Here is a 19,027-nt window from a genome sequence, read left to right on the forward strand (position 1 = left end):
ATGACCCTTCTTTCCTTTGTCCTGACTCAGCTCCCCATACAAGATCTGTTTTGGGAGACGGCGTCTTCCATTCTGAGGACATGCCTGGTCCACCTAAGTTGTGCTCTCAGTAACATTTCCTCAGTGTTGGTTGTGTTTGCTCTCTCAAGGACCTTAATATCGGTCACTCTGTCCTGCTAGTGAATGCTCATTATTGAGGGGAGGGAGCGCAGGTGAAATTGCTCACTCTGTTTAATGTGACGTCAATAAAGAGTCCACATCTCAGATCCATACAGGAGAGATGTTAGAACCACTGCACTGTAGATCTTCAGTTTGGTGGAGAGACAGATGTTGTGTTGGTTAAGAACTTTTGTTTGAAGTTGGCCAAGGACCTGGCTGTCTTTATGAATTCTGGAGATTTCCTGATCAAGGGAACCATCACTTGAGATGGTGGTGCCCAAATACTTGAATGATACACATTTTTCAGCTGTGTGCCTTGGATGAAGATGACTGGCACTGTGGCATTGGAATGAGGTGCTGGTTGGAACAAGACCTCGGTCTTCCCGTGGCCGACGGTGAAGTCAAAGAGCTGGGAGGCTTCAGAAAATCTATCAGCCATGACCTGAAGGTCGTCTTGTCTATGGGTCATCAAGGTACAGTCATCTGCAAAAAGTGCCTCAACAAGAAGCCTCTCCAGTGTCTTGGTCTGAGCACTGGGTCTTTGAAGATCAAAGAGGGAGCAAGGCAGTCCCTGCTCCAAAGAGCTGACAGTCATTCCAATGCAGATTCCTGCTTTGCCCTGCCCTGCCAGTCTTATTAAGGACTCACTTGAGCCAAACACGGGTTCTTTTTCATTGAAATTCACCAGATGTTTTTTGTGAAGGACTCTGCTTTGGGGCTCACTCCCCCTTTGGTCTGCCAGGACCTGGGGCTGTTAACCGCCCAGGGACCCATCTGTTCTCATGGAGATGTGAGGACCAGGAAGAGTGATGGGGTGGGGATGTGGTAGGTATGTGGATAGGCTATTGTGACTGATGGGTTCTGGCTGTGGGAGGGATCAGTTCTATTGTTCAAGGGAAGTTCCGTAATGGCCAGGTGTTTAGAGGAGCACAAAGCCCCCCCCACTGCTTAGATCAGATTTCCAAAAGAGCTCAGAGCGCTTGGTGCAGGTTGGGTGCTGCTGAGCCCTGGGAAATCCCTCCCTAAGGCTGTGTCTACACTTGCAGAGTTTTTGGGCTGTCTGTTTCACCAGTGATAGTGAACCGGTGAAAGAAAAGCGCTGGTTTGTGTTCTCACTTACTTCCACAGGCATCAGAGACTGTTCACATGTGCAGCACTTCCATCCCCGATGAGAGCAGCGCACGGAGGGCAGCTGTCCCACAGTGCAGCTCTCTCCATTTTGACGATAGGTCTTGTGGGAAGGAGGGTGGGTGATCGCGGGGCATCCTGGGTCTCTGCACAGCCCCCTCTCCCCAAACACTGATCCCGTAGCTCAGCATTGCTCCAAGCAGGGGATCGTTTGCTCCCTGGAGCAGGTATTGTCACCTGGCCAGATGATAAGTGAGCACTTGCCAAGAAAACAGGAAGGGGAGTTTCAAAGTTCCGGGGGCTTTGCAGGGGAGGGGTGGGCGCCTGTTTACCTGGCTGCTGGCCAGAGTGGTCACTGTGGGATATCCTGCGGAGGCTAAACATGCTGTAAACAGGAAGAACGTGTCTTCACTTGCACATCACTGCAAAAGCATCACCGGTAAGAGCTGTACGTCTCTCGGGGGAGTGGTTTTCTGAGTTTCTGAGTTTCACTGCAAAAAGTCATTGGCAAGTGTCGACGCTTCCACGGTTTTTGCGCAAAAAAGGGACTTTTTCCGCTTGAAATGGCAAGTGTAGGCATGCCCTAAGTCTGTCCTGGCTTTTTCATTTTGTCTGAGCTACTGTTCCTTTGAATTAGCATAAAGCAGCTGGATCTGGGATGACTGCTTACCACTGCCATTAATTAGGAATGTCTAATTACAGCGCGCCTTCAAAAGAGTGCAGAAAGTTTAACTTGCCATTTGCAACAGTGCAGGATTAAGAGTGAGCCTTGTGGAAAAGAAACTCTATTCGAACGCCTACGTGGCTACTGAGGGTGCGTCTACACTGCAATTAGACAGCCGCGGCTGGCCTGTGCCCACTGATTGGGGCTAAGAGGGTATTTAATTGCAGCCTAGACGTTTGAGTCCAGGAACCAGCCTGAACTTCTACACTGCAATTAAACAGCCCCTTAGCCCGGCCCCTTAGCCCGAGTCAGCCGGCACGGGCCAGCTGCAGGCTTTTAATTGCAAGTGTAGACATACCCTGATTCTCAGCATGGCTCCCTTGTGTTATTCCACCAGATGTTTCTGTGGTTGCCCCCAAAAGCATGGAAAATTATAACTGGAACTTACTGGCCACCCCGATCTCCGGGATTGTATGTTATAGCCCTGCCTGCCTCCTTTCCTCTGATTGTGTCTTCTTAGATTGTAAAGTGTTTGGGGCAGGAGCCGTGTGTATGTACAGCACCTAGCACAATGGCACCCTGATTCTGATCAGCATCTGTGGCATTACCATAACAACAATAGCTTTCCATGATGTCAAAGAGCAGAGATCTATCTAGCCACCGAACAGCCTCAGTTGTTCTTTAGCAATGACAGGATGGGACACTCCTTTTCTGACTCGTCCCTTAATTTATTGCTGCCTTACTCTGCACACGCGCACACCCAGCACAGGTGCAGGGGTAGCATCTGCTACTCGGACTGTCAAGCAACCCTGTGCTGCAAATGCATCACTGACAATCTCCCACACACGCCTTTCACTTTGTATCAAGGTTGCCTGACTGCAAGGCGAGTCATAAAAGGCAAGGAGATAAGCAGCTCCCCCATTTGATACCCAATCTATGCTCCAATCGTCAGTTCCCCTTTCACAACCTCAGCTATCTCCCTCCTGCCATTTGCAGCCCACATTCCTCCACCCCCACCCTAAGCAACCCACAGTCCGGCCTCTGCCCTGCTGCCAGCCCCTTGTAAATGACAATGTTACAATGCCCTCCATCGACAACACTCTGTCAGATGAAGGTGCTACATAAGGACCATCTCAAAGCACTCTCACAGAGCACCAGTACCTCCACTACACAGTGGGAAATTGAGGCACAGAGTGGGGCAGTGTCTTTATCCAAAGTCACATGCTGGCAGCATAGGGGCGTCCTGCCTCCCAGTGCTGTATTCTAACCACTAGACCACACTCCCACCCACAAATGTAAGCTGTAGACTGAGGGCATGGCTGTGTCTACCCTTAAAACACTATGATGGCACAGGAGGGGTTCTGCCGTCAGCACAGGAATCCACCTCCCGGAGGGGCAGTAGCTAGCTCAATAGGAGAATTCTCCCGTCGACCAAGCGCTGTGTACATGGGGAGTTCGACATCGCTCAGGGGTGTGAAAAATGCACCTCTCGGAGCGACGTCGCTGTGCCAATGTAGGATCCCCGTGTAGACCAGCCCTGGGGCTGTGCACACACATCACTGGAATACTCAACCACAGCAAGGTTTCTGCATGACACACGGGACATTTCAGAGCTTCTCCTGTGTCACTTAGCAGCCTCCTGGACTAGCCCAGCTCAGCTGTCCCAGTGGAGACATCCGCCTTCGCCAACTGGCTGCCAGCTTCCCTTCCCCTCCCCAAGGGCAGGTAGAAGGCAGCAGCTAGAGGGTGCAGACAGGAACAGATTTCCTTGGAGGAAGGGGCCCAACCCTTGCTTCTCCCCATCACTGACCCAGTGCCGCATTTGGGCACAGCTCTCCTTAGCACCACGCCAGCGCGTCACGGAGCAGCAGTGAGGAAAGCCCGGAGAGAGGCAGGGCCTGTTGTTGCAGCTTCTCTCACTAACCGCACTGGAGACGTGGCAGATGCTGCGCTAACACGGGCACGGAAGGAACCACAATTTCTGCGGGCAGGACCCAAGCACTGCTCCTGGAAAAGGGCAGCAGGGGTTCAGAGCGCTGAGGTTTGGGGAGCACGGCCGATTCCCACTGCAGCATGGTGATGGGGGAGGCTGAGGGACACAGCCCCCGAGGCGTGGTCAAGGAGCTGAAGAAGCTAGTGGACGCACTGCAGCCTCTGAAGCAGCTGGTAACATGCAGGGTGAACTCTCAAGGCAAAGGGAAAACGCTGCTTGACGCAGAGGCCAGGAAAGTGAGGCTAACGTCCCCGCAGATGGCTTGATATTGTCACTGCAGACACAGGACCCAGAGAACAGCACGTTTCCCAGTGCCAGCCAGGCCCGGCTGCTCGAAAAGGAACAGATGTGGAGGATTTCAACAGGTTAGGCTGAGTTTCCCGGCATTCTCGCTATCTCTTAGTGCTTCCCTGGCCGGCAGCCAGAGCATTGGCTGAGCAAGGTAAGCTGAACATTGGCACTGCCTGCCAGACTGCTGCAAAGTTCAGCTCTGGGCTCCCTGCCACATGCAGCTCTCTTCCCCACCCCACCCCCCAACGTTGCCCAAAGTGGAGTTGGGATGATGAGACACATGGGCCCTCGTGCCAAATGCTGGGCCCAATCCTGCGCCTTCGCCTCCCAGGGGCGCAGGATCCAGCCAGGCAGCGAGAGCAAGGGCAGAGCCGTTTCCCCAGGCTGATTCTCTCTCGGGCTCTTCCACTTCTCGGCATAACTCAGCCCTAGCACAGGGAGCCACCCTCCCATCCCAGAGCTTGGCTCCCACGCCTCCTCACCTCCACTGATGGAGACCCTGCCTCTTGGCCAGAAAGAGCCGCCCCCGCACCCTGCTAGAGTCCCCTCTGGAAATCCATGCATGCTCCTCCCTGCTCCTTGATCACGGGGTCACTCCAAGAGCGAAGAGAGAACTAGCTGGACTGGTTTTGTATAAGGCTGCTTGGAGAGACCTACAGAATTCTAGTGGAGAAAAAATTAAAAAAGGAGATGGCCTGGGGCAATTAGACCTCAGTTCTTCTAGGTAACGGGCAGCCACCACCCACCCAAGAGAATCCAGGATCCTCATCGGATCAGGCCCTTGGATAGGGAAATAAACCCACTTTGGGGTATTTTTTAGGGTTACTATTTGTAGCAGCTGAATTCCAAGCAAAATTTCAGGCTGGAAGGCAACAGAACTGGACGTTTATGTAATTCCCATTGGACCTGCACTTTAATCCCATAACTGCTGAGAACTCTCCCAATCTGCTGGTAAATTCAACTGGGCCGACACTAACAAGGGCCCAGCAGTAACGGGCAAAGGCAGCGACACACAGAACGTCCGGCCTGGAGACTGGAGCCAGGCTGATGGCTCAGGTTCGCCATTTGCCAACTGCTCCTGCCCGGCAGCTTTAAAGGTTTCAAAAGCCGCCTCGAGGGGGCAGGCTAGAGAGGAGAATCTGCTGGGAAATCACAGTACGCTAGCGTGAGTCAGGCAGTCTCTGGCAGAGAGCCCTGGCCCTGCAGCCACGGAGCTGAGTTGGGGCAGGATTGGCGCTGGTGCGATTCCAGCGAGGATGCTCTTTATCCAGAGGATGGTGCCATGGACTCACTGTGCCCGTCCTGCCCAGGGAGGCAACCGCCAGGTTTTGCAATACGGTTCTCACAGCAAATTATCCCTCTCTGCACCGGTCAGGGAAACTGCTTGATGCCAACTGGCAACAGAGCCCGGGCCTGATGCAGCACTCCTGGCTGAATTCAGCGGGGCAGAGCCCCAGTTTAGAAGGGAGGTTCAGACCCATGCATGTGGCGCCTCGTGGAGAAAAGCCTCGACTCACAGTAGCCTCCCCTGCGAGAAAAACCCAGTCTCAGCGCCCGGTCAGCCACTCAGGCCTGGGCTGGAGTCTGGGCTCCTTGAGGTGGGGGGAATCTCAGATCCCAGGCACCAGCCCAAGCCTGAACATCTACAGCTGCGAGCCCCGGCCAGCTGACCTGGGCCAGCCCTGGCTGCAGTGGGTCTTCTATTGCAGTGTAAACGTACCTTAAGGACTCCACTCTGGTGTCACTCATGCACATGAAACTCCCCTCACAGTCAATGGGAGCTACACCTGAGTAAAGGAGGGTGCAGCTGGGCCTTACTTCGTTAATGCAGCCTGCTACTGTGGCCTCCGGGAGGCAGGGCTCATGCCTTGTAAAACAGGGCGAGCACGTCAGCAGGAATATCCCAGGAGTTACCGCCCACTTTAACAGGCTGGATAATTGCAGGGCTCCAGTTCCTGTATTTACCGTCTTTCCTCTTTGCAGCAGGCCGGCAAGGAGCACTAAGAAACATTTCTTATAGGAACATAATTTTGTTCCATGCGCCTCTGTGTCCACCTGCTGAAGAGAGCCTCTGGCTGGGGGTAGGGGGCAGGTTCTCTTCCAACGTTTCTTCTCCTCTCTAGGGCAGGGAGAACGGGACCATGCTTGTTCACTCCCCTTCCCCCCCACCTTTCCTAGGAAGGGGAGATTAGCAACTGGAAGCGAAGGACAGACCTGGCGGTCAGCATTTGCTGAATGTCACACTTTAAGGCTTCCCTGAGGTGGTGCAAGCCAGGTCAGCTGGGCCCAATTCCCCCCTCGGACCTATCTAACTTCAGTCCTTTCCAACTTACACGGGGGTAAGTGAGATCAGAATCAGGCCCGTTGACTTTGTTAAAGTTCCCAGAATATCCCATACACAGTTTTTATTGCCCAGCTGATTAGCCCTCACAGAAAACTTGGGGAAGGTTTTATCTAGCAGTGAGTCTGATTCAGGGAGTTTCTTCATTTCTTTTCCATCTCTCTAGCCGTGTGTACTTACCTACTACCCTCCTGAGGGCAGGGCTCTCCAGCTGTGGCATCACTCAGCGCTTCTTGTGGGAAAGTAGCAAACATCAGGGGCCCGATCCTGCATTATCTGTGCACTCTGAACTGCTGCCAACTTCACTGAGAGCCGAGTGTGCAAGAAAGGCAGGGTCAGGCCCCAAGTAACTGGGGCACTGGGAGGGGAGGGGAATCGTAATCACGACTGCCATGGGGGAGAGGTGGGAGAAAGCGGGGGGTTAAAGCCAGCCAATGAATAGTTACGCTCTCTCTGTAACACGCTCCCGTTAGGATACCAGACAGAGACATGGAGACATGAGTTCCAGTCCCCTGCTCTGCTGCACTCTCTGTGGGGATGTCCACACTGCAGCTGGAGGTGGGATTTCCAGCTCAGGTAGACCTACGCGCACTAGCGTGCTAAAAATAGCAGCGCATCTGTGGTACCGCGAGCTGCGGGCTGGGCGGCCGCCCTGAGCACACAGTGAGGGTCTTGGCTGGGAGTGCACTTGGCTAGCCTCTCCTGCTGCCGTGACCGCACTGCTCTGATCAGGTCTACCTGAGCTGGGAATCACATCTCCAGCTGCAGTGTAGACAGAACCTGGCAAAAGTCACGTAGTCGCTCTGGGCCTCAGGTGCCCACCAGTAAAATGGGGGTAAGAGCACTACCCAGCCATCCCAGGCTGCTCTGAGCATAAAAGCGCTGAAGAGCGAGAGCTGCTCAGATAAGTCAGGTAAGTACCTTGGCTAGACAGCTAGACACACACTAAGTGCTGGGCACAGTATAAAACCCCAGGCAGATTAGATTTGACGGGTGCCAAGTGGCACGTCTGAGTGATGAGGGGCATCTGCACGAAGGGCGCTGCAGAAGGGCTCTGGTTTCCCAGGTGGGCGCCCCATTGCTCTCCGAAAGCGCTGGAGATCCCGCACTGCCCTCTGGAAGAAGCTCCATTTCCCCACAGACCAGGCCCAGCGAGCGCAGCACCGTGCCATCTCCCCTGCCAACGTGCATCAACCCCGACCTGGGAGGGCCAACTCTCGGGGCAGGAGAGAGGATGGCTCGTGCTGATTCAAGAAGTGGCTGCTCCCCAGGGCCAGTTGCAATGGGGGTGTTTGGGACATGGAGACGTGCTCTGAGGAACTGGACTGGGGCCATCAAGTCAGTGGGAGTTCGGTGTCTGTCTAAGTATCTTTGAGGATAGGACCCTAAGTGCCTAGGTCACTTTTACCAATGAGAGTCAGGAGCCTAAGGACTTAGGCTACATCTCTGCTATGAGCTGGCGTGCGATCCCCTGCTCGTGTGCACATGCCCGTGCTAGTGTGCGGAGAGCTAGCGGGAGTATAACTAGCATGGGAGCACACTAGCGGCAGCAGAGGCATGGCTTAGCCGTGCCCGGTACAAACCTGCCTCAAACCGGGGGGCATGCACTGTGCCAGCAACAGCAGCTACCCTGCTTCTACTCAAGCTCGTGTGAGGATGTGTACACCAGCAGGGAATCAACCCCCAGCTCACAGCCTGGACAGAGCTTGTACAGAGTCTTGCGGATGAAGGTGAAATGCTCTGTATCCCAGTAACATAGCCCCAGAAACCAAACACCCCTACACGCTTCATCCTTTGGGCAGAGCACCCTGCCTGCTAGGCACAACTGGAGGGGAAAAAGAAAGGGGGGGCCTGCAGGTATCATAAAGCAACAGAGGAACAAAGAGAGTTTATCATCTGTGCCTCCTACTGCCAGTGGATCCTGAATGCGCTTGTTCCATCCAGGGACAGCGCAAAGCCTTGACTCTCCGTTTTGTTTTTCTAAAGCCCTGCTTTAATCATCCTGCCCCAAGGAAAGTGGAGCCCTTCGGAGAACAAGCATGACCCGGCATAGACCGGACGGATCCTGCATTCCCTGGGCACTCTAATTCCCTTTGGCTTTGGGAGGTGCACAAGGAAAGTAGGAGCAGGTCTGAGAAGCAAATACGTGTTCCCCCAGCGACACCAAAACCACAGCAGTGCTCACCCGGAAACTCAAAAGCCACTAACAGTGGGGAAACCTCGGGAAAAGTTCCGCAAAGCCCCAGCTACAAAATAAAATATTGATCACTATTAAATCAGTTTGTTAAAGAGCAACGGTCCAGTGAGGAATCAACTGCAGGAAACACAAGTCATTCAAAACTACATCAAGTACAGTGAATATGGGCCAGGCGTAAATCAGAATCTCTTCATTTACACCAGCTGAGAATCTGGCCCATTATGTTTGCACGTGTCTGATGGGAGGCTGGAGTGGCAAACACAACCACAATGTTGTCAAAGGGGTAATAATTACCAGGAAATTACTAGTCCTAAAATACAGGGCTGGCAATGTGCTACCCTTGCCTCTATGGAACGAATGATCTTAGTGATCTCTAACAAATCTTCAGAAAAGGCAACGTATCCGTGAAATCAGTCTTGGGCGGGTCACAAGTTTTCCAAGATACCTGCTTTTTGATGGAAAATTGGGGTTTCGACTAATAAACGTTTTCCACAAAAAGGATCTGCTTTCTGTGAAAAATTTAGATTTTTCATTGAAAAATTCAAATACCCCCAAACTCAAAAGATTTTGGCCAAAAAACCAGATGATTTGGGGTGTGGATCAAATTTGGGGAGGGGTTTCGGCTGAAAATGTGCAGGTTTTGAATTTTTGCAGGGAAAACAAAAATCAAATGTTTCTGCAAGAAAAAAAAAAAAAACCCAGCCCGTTTTTCTTTCAGACGGGGCTGGCTCTGCCCAGGTTCGCACTGACTTCAGCACAAAAGTGGGCGCCCAACTCGGGAGAAATCAAACTCCTAGAGCGGGGAACTGCGTCTAAACCCGCTGCGGGTTTCTAGTTGTGTATTTTTTGAATGGGAAAATAAAACCATTCGCACGGAAGGGGGCTCGCAGCGACCGCCCAGCTCCGCGTTACGCGGGGGCTCGCTGTCTGCCAAGGAGTTCACTTGGCTGGGGGGACAGGGCGGCTCCTCTGCACCGGCATCCCTGAGCCAGCAGGTCTGGAGCTGCGGGCGCCCCCGGCTCTGCCCCGGCTCCCGGCTGCCCCGTGTTGTCCGCACTCTGGGTGGCCGGTGGCCCCCGCTCACCTTGAAGCCCGGCGGCTCCCGCAGGTCCTTGGTTTTCAGACACAGCAGCAGGACGCCCACGATGCCGAGGAAGCAAATCAACAGCAGCACCGCGATCACCTTCCTGGCCATGGTGCTCGGTCCCCGCAGGACTGGAGCCCGCCGGCCTGGGGCTGGAGCTGGGGCCGCGGCATTAGCAGGCGGGGCTTCCTCCTCCTTCCTGGCGCGCTGCCCGGGGGCTGAGACGGGCCACGAGCCCGGACGCTGCGGGAGGGGGCGCAGGTGATCGGCCCACGGCTCCTCCTCCGGCTCCGGCTGAGACGGGGCGGCTGCGCCGGGCTGTGCGCGCTGCGCCCCGGGGCTGGGGCTGGGGCCTGGCCAGGTGGCGCCCGGGCGCTCCCCGTGATCTCCCCGCGTCCCGCTGGGCTTTGCAGGCAGTGCTGGCGCTGCGCTTGGCCCCGGGGCAGCCGGGCTTGGCCTGCAGCTGCTCGCCCCAGTCACAGACCCCCTGGTTGTGCCTTCGCTGCTACTGGAACCTGCCTTAAGAACAACACCCCTTTGGGGGGAGGCCCACACAGCGCAGGAGCGAGCCCCCAGCCTAGGTGGAGTGATGTGGGGCAGGGGGCTTGTGTCAGTGCACACAGGTGGCTGTGTAGACAGCGCTTTGAGCTCGGTTTGTGAAACCCAATCGTCCCCCCATCCTAGCCGCAGCTTCGGAGCATTGTCTACACAGCTCTTTTCGCTAGCGCAAGCCCCACTCGCCTAGCCTGGACTGGGAGGCTCGCTCCAAAATGCTGTGTAGACAGCCCTTGTTGACAGTGTAGACACAGGGTGGTCACTGGCACGTTCCCTGAATACCAGCCCTTCCAGTGCTGCCAGGAACGCCGTGGGCCCACCCCTGCCAGCGCGATGTGTGCGCCAAGTCACGGGGGGAGAGCAGCGTGCTCTTTAAAATGGCGTACCCCCATCTGATACCGGACAAAATCACGCCCGGTTTTGTCCCAGTATTGGACAGGGGACGAGCCTCTCAAAAAGACTGCTCAGTTTAATAGCAGATAAGTGGCTTCCCTACAGAGCCATACCCTGTGTGCTTCCTGCCGGAGTTGGCACGCCGTGCGCTGCGTTCTGCTAGGGTACCTCTACACTGGAGCTGGAGGTGTCATTTCCAGCTCAGGTACACGTACCCATGCTGGTTCTGACCCAGCTAGTTCACTAAAAATAGACACGTAGCCACCGCAGCCAACTGGAGAGGCTAGTAGCCCCCTGAGTACGTGCCTAGGGCCTTGGATGGGTGCGTATTCGGATGGCGCTGGGACTGCTACACCGCTATATTCAGTGCACTAGCTCGATCAAAGCCAGCGCGTGTATGTCCCCCAAGCTGGGAATGACGTCTCTAGCTCCAGTGACTACTCACCGTCTGATAAATGTGGGGGTGGGGTGAGCCCTGCTGCACCCGCTTGATTTAACCGCTTGAGAAGGGATTCTACACCATCCTGCAGTAATGGACTGGAGTGGGCAACAGTGCCTGCCCAGGGGGCAGCAAGACCAGGGCCGGCTTTAGACCAATTCCACCAATTCCCCTGAATCGGGCCCCGCGCCTAAGAGGGCCCCACGTCCTGTGGCAGGGCCGCCGGGGTGGGGGAAAGTGGCCAAGAATCCCTTTCCTGGCTAGAGGCTCCTTTTTAATTTTTACTCACCTGGCGGCGCTCCGGGTCTTCGGCGGCACTTCGGCGGCGGGTCCTTCACTCGCTCCGGGTCTTCGGCGGCAGGTCCTTCAGTGCCGTTGAAGACCCGGAGCAAGTGAAGGACCACTGCTGAAGACTAGGAGCGCCACCCTGTGAGTACAACCCCCACGTGTTTTTTTTTTAACGTGTGGGTTTTTTTTTTTTTTTAGTTTAGACGGGGCCCCGTCAAAACTGTTCGAATCGGGCCCCGCACTTCCTAAAGCCGGCCCTGAGCAAGACCACCCCATTCTGAGCATGAGGTCGGTTTCCAGAGGGGTAGGACTGCAGGGATGGGTGGACCCTTGCTTCAAACCTGAAGCTGGGAGAGGAAGACGGGGTGAATCTCTCCAACTGCCTTGTTCTATACACTCCCCCTGAAGCTCTGGTACCGGCTGCTTTCGGAGACAGGACACTGGGCTAGGTGGACCATTGGTCTGACCCAATATGTCTGTGCTTATGTTCTTGAACTGAAACTCTGACAGGCTCAGTGACTCCCACCCCCTTCTTTCACCCCCTGTCCATTTCCTGGGTTCCACTCGCTGCTAAACAGCCCTAGCACTTTAGGTTTTAGAGTAGAGCTGGTCAGTCAATGCACCTGTGCATCTGCTGGGAACCTTCTGGGAGGGGTCCACTGCCTGGCACCACCTTTGGAACCCCCTTTCAGGCAGTTGAAAGCAGCTATCAAATCCCCCCTCATTCTTCTCTTCTGGAGACTAAACAATCCCAGTTCCCTCAGCCTCTCCTCATAAGTCATGTGCTCCAGACCCCTAATCATTTTTGTTGCCCTCCGCTGGACTCTTTCCAATTTTTCCACATCCTTCTTGTAGCGTGGGGCCCAAAACTGGACACAGTACTCCAGATGAGGCTTCACCAATGCCAAATAGAGGGGAATGATCATGTCCCTCGATCTGCTGGCAATGCTCCTACTTATATAGCCCAAAATGCCGTTAGCCTTCTTGGCAACAAGGGTACACATATCCAGCTTCTTGTCCACTGTAACCCTTAGGTCCTTTTCTGCAGAACTGCTGCCTAGCCACTCAGTCCCTAGTCTGTAGCAGTGCATGGGATTCTTCCGTCCTAAGTGCAGGACTCTGCACTTGTCCTTGTTGAACCTCATCAGATTTCTTTTGGCCCAATCCTCTAATTTGTCTAGGTCCCTTTGTATCATATCCCTACCCTCCAGCATATCTACCACTCCTCCCAGTTTAGTGTCATCTGCAAACTTGCTGAGGGTGCAATCCACGCCATGCTCCAGCTCGTTAATGAAGATATTGAACAAAACCAACCCCAGGACCGACCCTTGGGGCACTCCGCTTGATACCGCCTGGCAACTAGACATGGAGCTATTGATCACTACCCGTTGAGCCCGACGATCTAGCCAGCTTTCTATCCGCCTTATAGTCCATTCATCCAGCCCGTACTTCTTTAACTTGCCGGCAAGAATACTGTGGGAGACCGTATCAAAAGCTTTGCTAAAGTAAAGAAATAACATGTCCACTGCTTTCCCCTCATCCACAGACCCAGTTATCTCATCATAGAAGGCAATTAGGTTAGTCAGGCATGACTTACCCTTGGTGAATCCATGCTGACTGTTCCTGATCACTTTCCTCTCCTCTAAATGTTTCATAATTGATTCCTTGAGGACCTGCTCCATGATTTTTCCAGGGACTGAGGTGAGGCTGACTGGCCTGTAGTTCCCTGGATCCTCCTTCTTCCCTTTTTTGAAGATGGGCACTACATTAGCCTTTTTCCAGTCATCTGGGACCTCCCCCGATCGCCATGAGTTTTCAAAGATAATGGCCAATGGCTCTGCAGTCACATCCGCCAACTCCTTTAGCACCCTCGGATGCAGCACATCCGGCCCCATGGACTTGTGCACGTCCAGCTTTTCTAAATAGACCTGAACCACTTCTTTCTCCAAAAAGCATTGAGTACATTAGGTTTTTCCACATCCTCTGTCACTAGATTGCCTCCCTCATTCAGTAAGGGGCCCATACTTTCCTTGATCTTCTTCTTGTCGCTAACATATCTGAAGAAACCCTTCTTGTTACTCTTAACATCCTTTGCTAGCTGCAACTCCAAGTGTGATTTGGCCTTCCTGATTTTGCTCCTGCAGCATGAACAATATTTTTATACTCCTCCCCGGTCATTTGTCCAAGCTTCCACTTCCTGTAAGCCTCTTTTTTGCGTCTAAGATCAGCAAGGATTTCACTATTAAGCCAAGCTGGTCGCCTGCCATATTTACTATTCTTTCTACACATCGGGATGGTTTGTTCCTGCAACCTCAATAAGGATTCTTTAAAATACAGCCAGCTCTCCTGGACTCCTTTCCCCTTCCTGTTATTCTCCAAGGGGATCCTGCCCATCAGTTTCCTGAGGGTGTCAAAGTCTGCTTTTCTGAAGTCCAGGGTCTGTATTCTGCTGCTCTCTTTTCTTCCTTGTGTCAGGATCCTGAACTCGACCATCTCATGGTCACTGCCTCCCAGGTTCCCATCCACTTTTGCTTCCCCTACTAATTCTTCCCTGTTTGTGAGCAGCAAGTCAAGAAGAGCTCTGCCCCTAGTTGGTTCCTCCAGCACTTGCACCAGGAAATTNCTGCCCATCAGTTTCCTGAGGGTGTCAAAGTCTGCTTTTCTGAAGTCCAGGGTCTGTATTCTGCTGCTCTCTTTTCTTCCTTGTGTCAGGATCCTGAACTCGACCATCTCATGGTCACTGCCTCCCAGGTTCCCATCCACTTTCGCTTCCCTTACTAATTCTTCCCTGTTTGTGAGCAGCAAGTCAAGAAGAGCTCTGCCCCTAGTTGGTTCCTCCAGCACTTGCACCAGGAAATTTTCCCCTACACTTTCCAAAAACTTCCTGGATTGTCTGTGCACCGCTGTATTGCTCTCCCAGCAGATATCAGGGTGATTGAAGTCCCCCATGAAAACCAGGGCCTGCGATCTAGTAAATTCTGCTAGTTACCAGAAGAAAGCCTCGTCCACCTCATCCCCCTGGTCTGGTGGTCTATAGCAGACTCCCACCACGACATCCCCCTTGTTGCTCACACTTCTCAACTTTATCCAGAGACTCTCAGGTTTTTCTGCAGTTTCATACTGGAGCTCTGAGCAGTCATACTGCTCTCTTACATACAATGCAACTCCCCCACTTTTCTGCCCTGTCTCCTTCCTGAACAGTTTATATCCACCCATGACAGTGCTCCAGTCATGTGAGTTATCCCACCAAGTCTCTGTTATTCCAATCGCATCATAGTTCCCTGACTGTGCCAGGACTTCCAGTTCTCCCTGCTTGTTTCCCAGGCTTCCTGCATTTGTGTATAGGCACTTAAGACAACTCGCTGATTGTCCCATTTTCTCAGTATGAAGCTGGAGTCCTCCCCTCTTGCGCTCTCCTGCTCGTGCTTCCTCCCAGGATCCCATTTCCCCTCTTACCTCAGGGCTTTGGTCTCCTTTCCCCGGTGAACCTAGTTTAAAGCCCTCCTCACTAGGTTAGCCAGCCTGCTTGCGAAGATGCTCTTCCCTCTCTTCGTTAGGTGGAGCCCGTCTCTGCCCAGCACTCCTCCTTCTTGGAACATCATCCCATGGTCGAAGAATCCAAAGCCTTCTCTCCGACACCACCTGCGTAGCCATTCGTTGACTTCCACGATTCAATGGTCTCTACCTGGGCCTTTTCCTTCCAGAGGGAGGATGGACAAGAACACCACTTGTGGAGTGAGGGTGCAGGGTACTGAGCCCTGGGGAGGGTCAGAGGAGGAGACAGAAATGCCAGGCCTGGGAGACACCTAGAAAGAGGTGAGTTAAGGAAGGGGTTATAAGAACCTAAGAACGGCCATCCTGGATCAGACTAAAGGTCCATCCAGCCCAGTATCCTGTTTTCCAGCAGTGGCCAATGCCAGGTGCCCCAGAGGGAATGAACAGAACAGGGAATCAAAAAGTGATCCATCCCCCGTCGCCTATTCCCAGCGTCTGGCAAACAGCGGCTAAGAACACCATCCCTGCCCATCCTGGCTAATAACCATTGATGGACCTGTCCACCATGAATTTACCTAGTTCTTTTTTGAACCCTGTTATAGTCTTGGCCTTCACAACATCTGTACATCTAGGTCCAGGCTGGATGGGATCGGGGGTCCACAGGGCCATAGGGTTTTGATCCGTGTGTCAGGTCTGAGGCCTTTCTCTGCAGCCACATTAGGACACGAGCTGCCATGAGCAGAAAATCACATCCTCACCTTCCCTCTAAATTATACCAAAATAATGAAATATCGAGCTGTTCAGAAGGCTCCTGTCCTAATAGTGCCCACCATCACCACATAAAGAAATAGAGCTTAAGATGTTTAAAGAACATTTTGTTTGATAAGCCCCAGACGACCTGATCCTGACTGGCCACCAGGAAACGTTTGTCTGCCTTATTGGGAGTGCTCAGCATTGTATGCTTAGGGTGAGAATTCTGTTTTGGTAACTGTTAATAAATAGAGGTTAAGAATATTACTGTGTAAGGCTCTTTCACTGGTAAAAGGCCCTGCAGATGTGCAGACGATTATGCCTTGAGCCCTAGAAATCGGGTGTGGGTGGCCCTGAGCCCTAGGAATGGGGTACGGGTAGGTGCCTTTCGCCCGGAGCACTAGGAACTGGGAAAGGGTCGGGGATGCCTAAATTAACCAGATTACGCCATGAGCCCACGGAAGGGTAAGGGTAGGTGCCCTAGAGTGTGCAGATAACACATGGGTAAGGAGGCCTGTGTCAAGGACTGCCAAAATCTGCTACAGGGAAGGAGGAAACAGAAGATATAAGCCACAATTGAGGACAAAGGCCGTACTGGTTAAAAACCAACCTGGTCTAGTGGGGAAGTGAAAGCAGCTAAAGGCAGCTATGGAAAATTAAAAAAAAAAAGTCAACAAATAGAAGAAAGGAGAAGTGGATAGTAACTGATATAAATCAGAAGCTCGGGAAAAAAGTTGTAGTTATATTACATGATGATGATGATGACACTCCATTCCAATAATAACATTGGAGGATGTTAAAAAGCAGCTGCTAAAGTCAGATATTTTTAAATCAGCAAGTCTGGATAACTTGCACCCAAGAGTTTTAAAAGAGCTGGCTCAGGACCTCAGTGGAGCGTTAATGTTGATCTCTAATAAGTCTTAGAACACTGGGGAGGTTCCAGATGATTGGAAGAAAGCTAATGTTGTGCCAGTATTTAAAAAGGGTAAACTGGAGGACATGGGTCATTACAGGCCTGTCAATCTGACATCAACCCCAGGCAAGATAATGGAGTGGCTGATAAGGGACTTGATTAATAAAGAATTAAAGGAGCATAATGTAATTTATACTAATCAACATGGGTTTATGGAAATTAGATCCTGTCAAACCAACTTGATACCTTTGAGATGACAAGTTTGGTGCTAAAGGTAATAGTGCTGATGTAATGTACTTAGAATCCTGTGAAGCGTTTGACTTGATATGGTTGTGGACTACTGAGTCTTTCTCTTCTCAGGCAAAAGTGCTCCTTTGCGGGATCGACCTGCTACCCGCCTGGTCTGAAATATCCAATTCCGGAGTCTTGGGTAAGTATTTAAACAACAGCTTTTATTAGCTTAACAAAGAGAAGGTTAAGGAGTTGCTTGATCACAATCCAATGGCTGGAAGTTGAAGCTGGACAAATTCTGACTGGAAATAAGGTGTACATTTAAACATTGAGGGTAATTAACTGCTGGGACAGTTTACTAAGGGTTGGGGTGGATTCTCCATCACTGGCAACTTTTAAATCAAGACTGGATGTTTTTCTAAAAGCTCTTCTCTAGGAATTATTGTGGGGCAGGTCTCTGGCCTGTGTGGTACAGGAGGTCAGACTAGATGATCACAGTGGTCCCTTCTGGGCTTGGAATCTGGGAATTTACCGACAAAAATGGCAGGAAACTATCAGTGCCATGAGCGCTTTTGCATGGGGTGGATTGGTTTGGGGCCCCATTCACCTACCACTGACTCTAGAGAGATGGGTTTGGAGGGGCAGCAAAGCAGGCGTGTCATGAGCGACCAATAAACCACCTACACGAGGAAAAGTAGATTAAATGTGTTTTTTAAAAGTTACATTTTTAATATTGCCGAAGGGGGTTGTAACACAGCTGAAGACAACTGTTTATAAATATTATTTATTTCTGGATAGTGTCCTTCTACTATTCCTTAATATAGCCAAAGGGAGTAGGAGGTCGATTTCAATAGAGGCATTCTCTATATATTTTGAATATTTTTATTAAGTTCACAAGGGAATAATCTTATGTGTTTTCACTAAGCACATTACAAGCAAAGACAAAGATTACGTCACTTGGCTCCAAATCAGGCCATTTTAAAAGCTTACATGTGTAGAAAGAAGAACTAGAACAAAATAATAGGAAAAGGATGAGAAAGAAGAGTGCTTCCCAACCCAGTTCTCTCTTCACTTTCAATAATGAAGGCCCAAGCAGTATCCAAGAACTTGCAGAATGGATTGTTTTTTAGGCCATGCTAAAACTTCCCATATTTTGCTAGGCTATCTGCCCTATGCATTTGTATCTCTGCCAAGGTTCCTGCATGTCCATCATTGTGCCATCTGTGCATTTGGGTTCCAGTCCAGCAAAGCACTTCAGCATCTACTTGTACATACTGATGTACTTAAGTGTCCCTGTTCTATTTTATACAGGTTCTTACAGAGCTGTGCAAATAACATATATATATATATATATTGGTTCTCTGACAATTCCAAAAAATTGAAAAAAAATGGTTCCACGTTGAACCGAAAACAACATTTTTAAAACTTTTCAACAAATCGAAAAGGAAAAAATTCATTTGGGGCTGAAAGAAAAAAATTGTTTGACCCAACATTAAATGTTTAATTTATATTCAGAGTGCTTTTTAAATAATAAAATGGAAGGAAAATTTTGCAACAAAAAGTCGTTTCAAACTGAAAAATTGAAATGGTTTTGAAAATGTCAGAATCTTTTTTTTTTCCAACACAGACAATTCAGTGAAACTGACAGAAATTTGCCAAAGGGTTCAGTGTCCCCAAATTTGTGTTTTTCACCAAAATATTTGTTGCCCAGCTCTAGTTATTATACCATGCCCATCATCAGAGCATCTGAGCACACTGCTGAATCCTGGCCCTAGTGCCTCCGACATGGCTGTTCTATTGCTAAAGAAATGTATCCCGGTCAATTGAAAACCCAGCTTCACCCTGCAAGACGGCGGTTCTTTCCTTGCCTTGGTAGATCGTCCACGTGGCAACACCATGCCAAGTACCAGCACCCTATTTAACCATAAATTCCTTCCACATGGCTTCCATCACTGCCTGCAAACTGTTTGTAAACAAGGGCATTTCTCTTCCACGGACCCATTTTCTCCCACAGCAAAGTCAGTGGGCTGAGCAAGTGGTGTTCAGATACCAGGGTGATGGGCGCAGCATAAGGACCTCTGTGCCCGCAAGGGGGGCCGTGATACC

General features: G+C 51.4%; 1 protein-coding gene and 1 pseudogene across 1 annotated transcript in view; both read right to left on the reverse strand.

Moving 5' to 3' along the window:
* Nucleotides 1-10,154, reverse strand: part of ENTPD2 (ectonucleoside triphosphate diphosphohydrolase 2) — a 45,409-nt gene extending 35,255 nt beyond the window's left edge. The window contains 1 exon segment of the mRNA XM_034751985.1: nucleotides 9,858-10,154. Within this exon segment, the coding sequence (XP_034607876.1) occupies nucleotides 9,858-9,968 (111 nt within the window). The 5' untranslated portion in view covers nucleotides 9,969-10,154.
* Nucleotides 1-19,027, reverse strand: part of LOC117867167 — a 658,956-nt pseudogene that overhangs the window by 520,493 nt on the left and 119,436 nt on the right.

This window comes from Trachemys scripta, chromosome 17 (assembly GCF_013100865.1).
Source record: "Trachemys scripta elegans isolate TJP31775 chromosome 17, CAS_Tse_1.0, whole genome shotgun sequence".
Lineage (NCBI taxonomy): Eukaryota > Metazoa > Chordata > Testudines > Emydidae > Trachemys > Trachemys scripta.